Genomic DNA, 13,698 nt, shown 5'->3' on the forward strand with positions numbered 1-13,698 from the left:
TTTAAGGTTGTTGCACAGTAGTGTATTTCCAATTATTTTGTGGAGTTGCAGGTTATCATACCCTTGTAGATTACCTCATCTACTGTATAGCATTTCACTACAAAGCACACTACGATTTCTCCTACTGTGCACTCAGTCTAACCAAGTTCTGGCTACACTGCAGCAGTACTATCATGTTTTTCATACTCACCTGACAAGCCTTAACTGTTTTAACATTATAAGTGAAACATACAATTTCGCTGCAAAGAAAAATGTGTGATTTTATCTATCAGAATCAGGCAGCCATACTTTCTAGGTCTCAAAGAAATGTATGAATCTGAGGTTTCCCTTATAATACTCAACATGTAATATAGTTAATGCTTGTGACAGCTGAACTTGTTAGCTTTGCTATTTTCATATCATTCTGGGGCATTAAACTTAGCTACTCTTAGCTTGCCAAATTTTACTAGCACCATTTGTCATTTCAGGCAAAAACAACAGCGGTTGCTAGCTAAAATTGAGAAGCTAAAGGTAAATCATGTGCTAGTTGTTCAAGCTATCAGCCACCATTATTATTGTTAAACAGATGCATTGCTTGAATGGAAAGGCACCAAGAGCTATGAAGAGATGGGGGTGGAGAGCTCAGTTCAAATAACTATTAACTTTAATGTCTGAGGGTGGAATAACCATTACTTTTCTATAGGCAGTCAACGGAGTCTCCAACAAGAGCCCTTACCCCGCCCAACAACTGTCAATCAACATTACAACCAATCAGGCTGGTAAGTTGGGAGAGCAATGACTCTTTGCGTGTGTGTGTGTGTGTGTAAGCATCTGTGTGTGTGCTAGCATACCCCGGGGCACCGTGGATTATGTGAGGGAGGGATGGCCGGGGAGATAAAGGAAATTGAGCTACAGCCTTTTAATTCATAAAACATGTTATGTGCTTGTCATCGCTCTGCCTGTTCTCGCTCTCCTTCCCCTTTCTCTCTCTTTCTTTCCTGCTCATCCACAGCTTTCATCGCTTTTCCTCCCCCTCCCTCAATTCTGCTTTTCTCAGCTTTCTCCCCCCTTTCCCTGCTTTCCTCACCCTAGGTCTCCCTCAGTATAATTCTTAGAGGCCATAAAGTGAGTGAGTTATTACTCCATCAATACTTTATGGAGACAGACACAAGTGATATTTCCACTGCTACCCAAATTTAGATTTAAAAGCCGCTTTGCTATGGAAAAACACATCATTTACCTCATCTACAGCACCCCTGGCTCATTCCTAATCGAAACATGATCCATTGTCACCCTGCCGTTTTCTGAGCGCATTTGTTACCGCTGTCGGATGCGAGGCTCTCTTATCCCTGAAATCTTTTAGGACTCAACAAAAACTGATTTATTTTTCAGGTTGACTGCACTGGGGGAGATTTTTAAATTATGCAATAGCTTTTGAGTGTATTTCATTGGACTTTAGGATGTAAAACTCAACACTGTGTATGTGTGTGTGTGTGTGTGGGGGGGGGCTCAATTGTGGCTATGTGAGGGAAAAAAAGACTGTGGGGTTTTCAGGTGACAGATCGCTCATGCTGTCAAATTATTTCTCCAGCAGAAGTATACACCTCTTGAGGCATCATAGCATTTACTGTGCGTTATAGCTGCTGTATGAAATTATGGTGACTCAGCTGTGTAAGATGCATACAGTCTATTTAGGATATAATGGCTTTCAGCAGAATCCCCATAAAACCAAGAAGACAAATTCTCTTGGGGTTTTTTGTCCTTTAAAACACTAATTTAATTAAATTTAAAACAGTGTAGTACATCTCCAGATGCTGTGTGATATTAGTCTTCTTCTCGCCTCATTTTTCCACTTGAGACTATCAAAGCACAAAAGTGATGAAAGCCATCACATAAAACGATCCAGAAGCTGAACCATGAAATACATTACAGCCAACAGCTTCTCGTTCCCAAAATTATGGGTTAAAAATGCATCGCAGACATAGCTCTTGTTTCCCCATCAGTGACAAGTGCAGTAATTTGTTTTCATGAGCTTGGAAGAGGAAACATTTTTCTCCTTTGAGTGCAAATAATCTTTGGCAATATGTCATTAAACTCTGTATTTCCATATTTATGGTGTTTAAACATGCTAGCAAGTCTTTTAACTGCCTAATTGATTGTGTATTCTTGTGTGCGTATGTATGTGTGTGCGCTTTTTATCAGCTCCCTCAGCAGTTCCCATAATGCACCAAGTGAGCTCAACAAGTCGCAGTTTCTCGTTGTCATGGCCACCGCCCGAACAGCCCAATGGAATTATCCTCGACTACGAGATACGATACTATGACAAGGTAGGGTGGGATGATAAATGTCTGTGTTTGTCTCTGTGTCTGTGCTTTTTGGTGCTATAGTCGCTGGCAGTAACTCATTAGTCAATAAAGCAGGCAAATCAATATCAACTTCATCAGAGTCATCCATTATCAGGACTGTTACTAAAGACCAGCAGGATTCTCACTTCTGCACAAACACCTCAGCCATTAAGAACTTGAATAAAAGTAACACCAACCATTTTGGTAAAACTACACGTATAGTTCTGTGCAAAAAGTTATGAGCCACCACTGCGTACTTTATATTTTGCTTCCAAGAAACCCAAAAGTTCTTGTAATTTTTAAAAATGGTCCTCAGATGCTTTCTTTTTTCTCTGAACACTGTTTTTTCACTCATTTTTAGTCCAGTCCTTATACCTGACCATTTTTAGAGAAATGAATAGCACCTAATTAAAGGCATTAACCAGTGTTGTGTCTACACATAACAGACAACTTATCAAAAAAACATTTTTAATTTTATCTTTAGGCACTGTGTTACCAGCAACCTGTCACAAAACAGACACTTTGATAGGCATACAATAATATTTTTGTACTAACAAGGTGATTGTCAAAGAGATATTAGCTAAAAACTTGGCATGTGACAACACGGTGTGTAGTGTGTCGTTGAAACATTTGAGGAAACTGGACAAACAGAGGACAGAAGGAGTGTCAGATCTTAAAAACTGTCTGCAGTGAAAAATGTCTGAATGCCTTAAGATTGTCTTAAGTGAAAATGTCCTTAAGAAACAGGAAAAAGTCCAACAAAGATCTGATCAGAGAAATGCATCTTCCTCTTCAGCTGATCCATTAGCACTTCACTGAAGCCTCATCAGAAATGGTCTCGGTGGAAGAGTGGCTTTCAATTAGCCAAAAAAATGATGAAGCCAGGAGTCCGCTGTTCTAGTTGCTCTACTGACCCTTGAACCCCCTCTAGCCATCGATCTGGTGGGTAACAGACGTCTCCGAAAAGGTCGGAGCCCTTTTGCATATATGCGATATGTGATGTCTTGATAAACCAAGCAGATATTTGAAGTTTACACAGCTACATTAAAATATGTTAAAAGTTTATTTTGTGACCCAGAAAGAGTAATAAGAGTAATATTAAAGCTAAGTAGCTGCCGCCATTGTTGGAAACTGGAATTGGCTGGGCCGCGCTATGAATTCTGGGATATGGTGGGCCACGAAGGATACACCCGACCCATCCTTCAAATCTTAGGAAAAGGAGGACGCATTTGTCGGCCGCATTCGGAGGAGTATACGAATTGGGACAGCCTTCATTGTGTCACTGTGACGTAATTGGTCTAAAAATGCAGCCTCAGGAGGATGCAGCCGACGTTTTGGGACACAGCTAAGATGGAGGCTCTCTCATGGTTTGGGGCTGTATTTCACAAAGTGTTGTTGGGGATTTTCAAGATTGATGGAATTATGAACACTGAAAAGTCTTGTCAGATTTTTGATCCATCATGCAGTACCATCTGGAAACCATCTGATTGGCAAGAGCTGAATTTTTCAGCATGAAAATGATTGCAAACACACTACTAGTGCAGTAGAAACCCAGATAGAAAACAAAAAGGCACATAATGGATTGGCCTCCCTAACATCATTAAAGCAATGTGGGATCATCCCAGAAGAGAGTAGAACAAAAGGCAGTCCTTCAAGAAGCTTAGGGAACTATTCCTGAAGGCTGCCTAAAGAAATGATAAGAAAGCTTGCCCAAAACAGTCTTGAAGACTAATGGCGATCATATGAAATGACTTGACTTTCAAGCTGGTTACATTTATATAAACTCTGATTTTGTCTTAAATACTGTATTTCTATGGATGTTTCTGCATGTTTCAATAAATCCCTGCACCGATTTCACATTTTCCTAGCAAAATATAGACTCACGCACAGCACTGCACTTTCTGCTTTTTTATTAGGGGCTCTTAATGGTTTCACATATGTTACAGTGTCCGCTGTCACTAATAGTGTTCTATTGTTTGCTGGGTGTGAGATCATTTCCTAGATTTATCTTCCTCAGCTCACTGTGGTGATGTAGAGTTCAAGTTCCCATCTTCATCAACAATAAAGCATTAATTATAAACACACAGAAGTGTTGTTGCTAGGTAGATATTGTATGTGCTACCTTATGTTTCCAGATTTAGTCCCTTGGAAAACACAAAAAACAGCAAACAAAAAACAAACAAAAAACATGTTACTGAAAGAAATTAGATGTGTTTAATATTAATAAGGAGGAGAGGCTGATAGCAATTTTAAAATATTCACCAAAAAAAGAATAGTTAGGTACTACATCTATCCAGGAGTTTAAGAAAATAAGGGGGTAGGATAACTCCAGGCAGCGGAGGGAAGAGAACCAGTTTTTAAAATTTAATAATTGAAATTTTTTCATCTATCAAAGAGAAGCTTCAAAAGTGTATTGGGTATGGCGATAATTTATACAGGCATGATGTTATGTTTTTAATACTTGACAGAAGATTACGGGCTGTCTGGTAGTTTCATAGACTCCTTGAGAACATCCATCCAACAGCAGCAGACACCATGACAAATGTTTCTGAACGTGTCTGTTCTCCATCATATCGTTCAAGAAATAATAATCACTCAGTACTGCTGTTTTTGTAATACCGTTGTTATTAAATATTTCTTGTCATTTAGTATGAAAACTGCAGCTTGATAAAAATCATCATCACTGGGTTTGGTGGCTGATCAACATGGCAATTATTTCAGGACAGCTGAAGGCAGAAACCTGTCAGCATATTTCTACAACTTATAGCTCTTATAAATGATGTATTTTTGTCTCCCACTCGTGCTGAATGCCTATTCATGTATCATCTTTTATGCAATATTATTTCCTAATAAGTCAGGATTGATCTTAGAGCTACAATGCATATTTAATGGGGCCTGCAGCCATACTGACAGGGTTTTACAGTGATGTAGAGCCTTTCTTTTTTCAACCACACATAAATTGTTGATCGTATTTGTGCAGGAAGGATGAGTGTCCATTCATTAACAACTGGCTTTAAAAAGCTGTTTTCAGACAATGAGGACCGCCTCCCTCCAACTCAGCGTTTCACTGAATCGAACACGAACAAAGGGAGTAGTTTGGGCTGCTGCAGCTTTGTTATCGGTAACATGCAATATAAGATCAAATTAGGATTTGTGAAGATGAAAATTAAATCAACCATTAGGCTAATCAGAAGCAGTAAGAGCTCATGCTGATCTTGGGAGTCTCAAGCAGCTAATTCTTTAGTCTTTACTGAAAACTTTAGAAGACAAATGGACAGTAATTTAGACAAATTTCCCCAAAACCTTTCCAGCTAATCCGATCCTAGCTGAAATATTAAATATTTAGGTAGCCACACAAGACAGCGATATCGTTTGTTGCTGTTTTACAGGAAAATATTCATTGGCAGTCATGTATACAGCTCCGATGCATTTATTCAATTTACTGCTTATGTTGTTTTGTCTGTTCCAAAGTCTGCGAGGCGGGATATCATAGTGTTTGTAGACTGCAGCCGCTAATATTTCTCTATTGTTTGCTGAGTAAGATGGTGTCCTAGATTCATCTCCTCAGCATTCTCTGTTGCTGTGGGCTTCAGGTCTCTCCGTGGACCTCAGTACATGCCCGAAGTCAGCACAGAGCACTGATATTACATAGTTACCTTTATCTTAAAAGGGCAAAGCCTTTCACCCCAGAGAGATGGAGTCTGCCACAGAAAAGAGAACAAGAAGCATCCGTTCTTCCAGGCCAGAGTGTTGAGGATTTCTGTTCCAGGCAGGCAAGGTTGAAGGAAAATGATCGATATTCAAAATGATCCTTTGTAGCTTTCTTTTACTCCTATTGTTCCTGTTTCGCAAAGGCCAGAAATGTGCTCCGAGAGAAGAACCACTTGTGTCCATTAGCTGAACTCTTTGGAAGTTTTCTTTATTCTTCCCTACCCTGACCCTCTGAGTTATACTGAGAATAAAAGGAAACTCTCAGTCTCAGTACTTGATCTCCTGCACAAGAGGGATGCCCACATTCTCCATCTATCATTTCTTTAGGCCAGGTCAAGTTAGTCCAGACATTCTTCTCCTTAGCAGCGTCTCCTAGCACATCCTGAGGGATCCAGAGGCATTCCAGTACCACATCAGATATACATAAAATCCTTTCACAAAGTCCGAGTCTACCCTAGGGTCTCCTACATGATGCATATGCCCTGAAAATCTCCAAAGGGAGGCACCCTGAAGTCAGCCTTATGAAATGCCTGAACCACTTTAGCTTTTTAGAAATAAAGGAGCACCAGCTCTATTCTGTTCTCCCTCAGGATTGATTGAACTATTTCTAAAGTTTAAGCTCAGCCACCCTATAGAAGAAATTATTTTTAGTTGGTTATAGCTGTATTTTTTTCTGGAATAAAGTTTATTATTGTGAGTAATTTTTCAGATAAAAGCAACCAGAAACCTGCTTCTCCTTTTAGGAATATGAAGGTTGTTGTGGTGGAGGGGTTATTAATCCAAAGGAGGGGAACAAAACAAGGTCATTGCTGCCACCTGTAACAAAACCTTGGAGGGGAACCTCCACAACCAAAGTAGTGCTTTAGCATAGGGCTTGGCTGTAGAGTCCAGAAGAGCAGGAGACTCACCAGTGCCTATCTCACCACTGTAGAGACATGCCCTGGAGTTGGATTCATTTTTAGGATTTGGACCTTGGCATGCTAATCATGTGAACTTCCATGTTCTCTATATATACTGCTTCACAAAAAGGAAAACCTTTTGAAAACCCCCAAAACAGGAATGGTTTTAAAGGTGGAGGCCACTGACATTTTTTCTCTCCCTGTCTTTTCTGACAATTTTTTGCACTAGTTCAGTTAGGGTCAGTCACCGGTGGCATGAGGTGACACCTGGACCCCACAGAGGTTCCAAAGGTAGTTTAATTCCTCTAGGATGGGACATCAATACATGGCATCACCAAGAGATTTGCTCTGTCGCTCAACACAGTCTCAAGAGCATGGAGGAGATTCCAGGACACAGACAGCTACTCTAGGAGAAATGGACAGGACTGTAATAGATTCTTAACCCATCAGTAGGACCGATATCTGCTCCTTTGTGCAAGGAGAAACAGGATGAGCACTGCCAGAGCTACAAAAGAAACCTCCAGCAGGACACTGGTGTGAATGTCTCTGACCAAATATCAGAAACAAACTACATGAGGCTAGCCTGATGTCCTCTAGTGGGCTCTGTGCTCACTGCCCGACACTGTGGCATTTGCCAGAACACCAGAATATGCCTTTGACAGATAAGAGCCGGTTTACCCTGAGCACATGTGACAGATGTGAAGGGGTCTGGAGAACAAATGAAGAACGTTCGCTCAGCACGACAGGTTTGGCGGTGGGTCAGTGATGGTGGGGTGAGGCATATCCACAGAGGGGCGCAGAGACCTCTACAGGATTGGCAACAATACACTGGCACACTGTGAAATCCACTGTCAGACACTACACTGGGTCCTGGTTTCCTCCTGTTGCACAATAATGCCTGATCTCATGTGGCAAAAGTTTGCAGACAGTTTGTGGAAGATAAAGGAGTTCATACTGACCGGCTCCCATGCTCGCCTGACCTAAATCCAATAGGACGCATCTGGGACGTTATGTTTCAGTTCATCAGACACTGCAAGGTTGCACCACAGACTGTCCAGGAGCTCATTGATGTCCTGGTCCAGATCTAGGAGGAGATGCCCCAGGACACCATCTGTGGTCTCAGTAGGAGCATGCCCCGATGTTGTCAGGCATGTACATAAGCACATTGAGAACATACAAACCATTGAGTGCCATGTTGAGTGGCTGGGGTGAATTTTCAGTAAAATGGGCTGGTCTGCCACATACTTTTCTTCACTTGGATTTACAAGGTGTCTTTGAATTAGGCCCTCTGTATGTTTGTAATTTTCATTTCCATCAAACAATGTAACATCCCTTCATTCCTAACACATTACCCGATCAGTATAGATATGCAGGCAGCATGATTTCCCCCCCCCCATTGAGATCAGATCTATATTCTGATTTGTTTCTTTCATTTTTTCGAGCAGCGTAGATACTTCTAGCTTTGTGATCAGATTTCCATTCTGTGGATGCACTCCAGATAAGAAGCAGTTTCTTGTGCAGACAGAATATTATTTACCCTTCTGGAGTCAGTGTTTTGCAAAAGAGATCACAATATGAATGTCTTGCTGCAGCGTTGATAACAGTGTTACTCCAGCTTTTGTAATGTAGAATAGTGGAAGATCATTTAATCTTGTTAACCGATTCACTCAAAAGCAGAAACACTAAACCACCAATTTATCCCCTCAGTGGGTGTTTTTCAAAGCTCCTACCAGTCTTCTGTGAGGCTGTCTTACTGAAGCAATCAAGCCTTCAGCTGCCTGTAGTGGACAAGGTCCTAATTTGTATGAACCAGGAGACTATGGAACAAAAGACTTCATAGTCTAGCTTGAATAGCGAATGTCAGACCAGAGGCACCAATGTGAGCCTCTGATTCAGTGGTAAAACATGCAGGTTCTGATTGCTTTCCTATCAAAGAAGTTGCTCTAGGAAAGAAAATTGTGAAGAGAAAGGAAAATTGCGACAGCATATCTTGTCTTTGTAATTCCGCAAATAGGAAGCAATGCATTTCGAGACTCCGAGTTAAATTACTCCCATATCTATCACCCAAAGGTAAATATAAGAATGTCCTCATCTTTTTTTGAAGCAGAGCCAACAGCTGCAAAAACAGACAGACTTTTGCTGCAGACAGATTAAAAACAAAGAGTGAAGCACCTACAAGGGATTGTGTAACATACACCAAACAGAGCGCGTGCCTCCTCAGCCACGGATCACATTTCATTCCCCACCATCCTTCAGTCCTTCGCACAAGATCTGAAGAAAATTGTTTTTGGCATTTTTTGGAATACCACTGCTTCTCCCTGTGCTCATTTTTTTCTTTTTAATACACACTGTCAGCGAGTTGGTACTTCCATAACTCATTGAAACTCTCAACTGTGAGCGCAAGTACAAACTTTAAATGCCCAGTACTCTTGTCAACTGTTTTTCTTATCTATTCTCTTTGATGAAAACACTCATGCGCAGCCCTAAAGTCCGTGGCTTCAGAGAACTTGCTCAGAGATTCCAATTTTCCAGGGCTGTCAACTTCGCAGGGCTGCACAAAAACAACTGAAAACGTGTGTTTGAATCTTTCCTTTTTATTTTTATGGATACTGCTGCTGCTTTTTAAGTCTTAATGTGGCACTAATGCAACCATTTGTCATTACATAATTAAAAATCAGTACCTATTACTTCAAGGTTTGCTTTCCAACATATGTGGAGTTAATGCTTTTTATAAATTGCACTTAATTGTATTGTTAGTTTTGAATTAATTTGTGTAATAATTTGTGATGCCTTATTAACAGTTTTAAAGACAGGTATTTTTCAGCAGCATGTACCTTTATTTTTATATTGTCTTTTTCTAGCTGGTTAACTGTTAGCATTAGCTCTCACACTGTTTCTACATTGTCTTCTGTCACACCAACCCTCTGCATGTTCTCCTTCACTACACCTGTGAATCTTCTGTGTGTTCATCCTCTTGCAGCTCCATCTTCAACATCCTTTTCCCAGTACATCCACTATCCCTCCTCCATTTCTAATGTTTTCCCTCCTGCTCACTCCCAATTAAAATCTCAACATCTTCAACTCTGCCACCTCCTGCTCCACCACTCGCCTTTTTATCAGTGCCACTATCTCTAAACCATACACCATAGCAGGTCTCACTACTGTCTCTTAAACCTCACTAATTCTTATACAAAACTTTCATTTAGACTGCTGCCGATTCAGTGTCTCTTATCTATAATGGGCATTAGACGACACTCGCTGATTTTTCCTTTAGGAATAAAGGAGAGATTCCGTAAGCTCGGTGAAGGTGACTCATCTCCGATAAATGAAAACCATTTATATCATTTTCATTTCATCTGTCGTTCAAATGTAAAATGTTTCATGTTTCTCCAGGGTAGGACTGGCTGTATTTCAAACATTATCCGGAAGCACAGAACCGGATAATAGTTGTTTCAAGTGGGATTCATGGTACTGCGTCTGTAGTCTGTTTGCGTAGGTGTTTGGCTACGCAGAGTACAGGATTATGCTATGCAGTCTACGTGGGCTTGCTTACATACAGCAAGAAAATAACCAACAGTATGTAGATGTTGCTGATGCTATGCATAGGTTGAATGCTGGATTCAAACGCTGGCCTGAACAGTAAAGGGGGCCCACAAAGTCATGAAAAGATCGATAAAGCACAGACAAAGACTGTAGTAAACAAATGTGTTAGAACTTCAAGAACAGTCTACAGCAATGTTCTCTCTAATTTTTCATGTGTCTGAGCGAACACACAAACTCCCTGAGCGGCCCCTTAGACCACTGTGTGCAACAGCAGACGTGTGCACTGTGGTCACGCCAGCATCGAATCCATCCAAGTTACATGGTTTATTAAAATGATCAAACTACAGCATTTACATTTATGTTAGACTTCTTTTAATTAAGTGCTTTAGCCCACTTACAATGAAAATTAAAAAAATCTTGTTCATGACCTGTGTAGTATGTTAACACTATTGGAAGTAAAAATAACTTGAACTCCAATAAAGCTCTGACTTGTATTATGAGTCTGTGGTCTGGGAGAGAGTCCTGTAAATAGAGCATATAATGATCAATGTTGGGCAATTAATTATATAGTTACTTCTTCAAAAAAGTTACTGAGTTATGCAAACAACAAAGTTGTTTTTAAATAAACATTTCAAACTATTTACAGAACAATCAGCTGTTCTGCATCAAATTTGATGCCACACAAATTATTTGTGCCACTCCAAAAAATAATTTCTGTCCACTATGAGATAAAGGAGAACAACAGCCTGATACCTGCAGGCTTGACAGCAGGAGATGTATCACTGCTGTAACAGCTGTAACATTCACACAAGATTTGCGCTAAACGTCGCAAATCTCTCATCTCAAAACACCGCTGTCACTCCTAAAACTTCCTCCCTTCCTAAACAACTAAATGCCATGTTGCCATATAATTTTTTTGATTGGTCGACATGGTACTTTTTCCGACGAACAGGAAAGGGTGGGGTTTTTTGGTTTTGGTTTTGCTCACAGGTGGAGAGTGCTTTCCTTATAAAACGCCGTTTTTACCGTTTCTTCCCGCAGTAAATATAAACAACGATAGTATTCAGGAAAAACAAACATTGCATATATTTTTATCATAACTCTGGTTTTACGTGGCCGATCAACACAATTTAAAAACTGGTATAAAGTCCACACTTTTTCCGTCAACTTCCGTCTGTCCTGCTCACATCTCCAGTGGTTGTACACATTGCCATTAACTCCACATCAGCCACGCCGCTTTGCTAGCTAAAACACCAGTGTCAGCACATAAGGACGCTGTCATAGCCTGTCAACCACGTTGATTAACTGCGTATATACAAATATGACTATGGGATAAAGTGGCTTTGTTCTAATCCGATGCGGGAGCAGCCAGTCACTCACTGACTAACACTGCAAAACAGAATTGTTAAAGTTTTATTTTCAATTCAGGTTCGATTTTTTTTTTTTTTTTTTCTTTTGTGTGCAACGCAGATTTTCTGTGCGCAGAGATCGTGCCACCAGTGCGCAATTGCACATGCACGCAGCTTAGAGGGAACATTGGTCTACAGGTATGGGCAGGAATGGCTCAGTAGGTAGAGTGGAAGCTCAGGGGTTCGAATCCACTGAACGGCTATCATGAGGTACCCCTGAGCAAGGTACCGTCCCCACACACCGCTGCCGACTGCTTAGGTGAATAGGTTGAATGCAGGGGTTTTTCAACTTGGGGATCAATACACTCTACAGACCTGTTGCTCAGCATATTTTTGACACTGCCTCCTGTTGTCAGCAGACAGCTACTACACGTAGACAAGAGTCTACAAAGCTGTGCATTGGCTGTCTAGCAGCAGAGCACAACCATGCCAATCCCATAATGCACTTCCTGAAAAGCCTACACCAGCACAAATAGTGATTGTACTCTTAGATGCAAAGGAAGGAGTTGTGGCTTTGTTTACCACCTTAAAACACTTTTTTAATTTGATCTATATTCTTATGCGGGTTTAGTATTTCATGTTCGTCATTTTTTTGTGTTTCTTTCACAGTCTTTTACTCTACATACACAGCGTTGTCACTGAGGCATCATCAAAAAATAAATAAATAACAGGAAGAGCACAGTAGCCCTATCTCCATATGGAGCACTCACCACTCCTCTTATTCTCACAGTTTTGGTATCAGCAAAGTTCCAGGAAAGATGGAGAGTAGGGAGAGAAGAGGAGGTCGAGATTCTGCCTCTCGCAGGGCAATTAAAGTGAGCTGAGTACACGGTGAGAAGTAGTGCTCTCACTGAGAGATGTACTGCACCTGTGGTGTGACAGCCACAGATAAAACCCTTAGTTAGTCAAAATCATGACAGTGACTTTACTCTAAGTCAGCCTTATTTGCTGCTGCTTTTACTTCAATATCATTTAACGCAGAAGCCAATTCAGTCGCTGCGTTTCACACCACGGAGCAGTCGGCCACATAAAGACTAATTTTAGCACATATTTGAAAGTGAAGATGTCCCCGGGGAGTGGTTTGATAAGCCTGCAGAGAGAGGACAGGTTTTTCTTACCAGACAGCTGTACTCTACCTCCTGCTCTGGCAGTTTTTTGTCATTTCTCCACCTTCTCTCGCCCCCCCATCCTCCCCACCCGCACCTTCCTTTTCCACTCCCACTCTATAGATAATGAGGTTTTAATGTAGTAGATTTGATATGGTGCAAGAAGGCTGGATTTTTCCCCATTACTTATCTCTGGCTACCAGGCCTTCCCATATGGGCTGCCCCCTAACCTCTTCATTCTGGCAAACATAGAGCCACCCTCATCCTCCCTCCCCCCCACCCACACACACACCTTCAAATTCAAACTTCACCCCCAACACAATACCCCATTTCTCTGTCCACTTGCAAATATACCGCATTCTTTTCAAGCCTTTAACACTTGTCCTTGCGTTATGTCCTAATTACGAGAAAGCAATTAGCGGCGTCCGTCTTTTATATACAGTATGTTAATAAGAGAAATCAATATATTAAGATGACATGAATGAAGGTAATAAATACTATATGATATCGCATATTGGAAAAGTAAACAGGCCCTGCAGCAACAAAGGGGGCTGATGATCGGGGGATGAGTGTTGGTTATGAAAGATTACGATAATAAAAACAATCATCTTTAACCCTCTTTCATCCGTTCCATCTTCTGATAGCCTTCCCAGCCTTTCGTCTGCTTTTCCCTCAATTTCTTCCCACTCTTTTCCCTGCTGACCTG

At 41.0% G+C, this 13,698-nt stretch overlaps 1 protein-coding gene across 1 annotated transcript in view; it reads left to right on the forward strand.

The window, feature by feature from the left end:
* Positions 1–13,698, forward strand: part of LOC102210927 (ephrin type-B receptor 1-like) — a 124,707-nt gene that overhangs the window by 71,509 nt on the left and 39,500 nt on the right. Inside the window, exons 8-9 of the mRNA XM_005736956.1 lie at positions 683–758; positions 2,182–2,306. Coding sequence (XP_005737013.1) covers positions 683–758; positions 2,182–2,306 — 201 coding nt within the window. The remainder of the gene's footprint in view (positions 1–682; positions 759–2,181; positions 2,307–13,698) is intronic.

This window comes from Pundamilia nyererei, unplaced genomic scaffold (assembly GCF_000239375.1).
Source record: "Pundamilia nyererei isolate P.nyererei 1_Seehausen unplaced genomic scaffold, PunNye1.0 scaffold00072, whole genome shotgun sequence".
NCBI lineage: Eukaryota > Metazoa > Chordata > Actinopteri > Cichliformes > Cichlidae > Pundamilia > Pundamilia nyererei.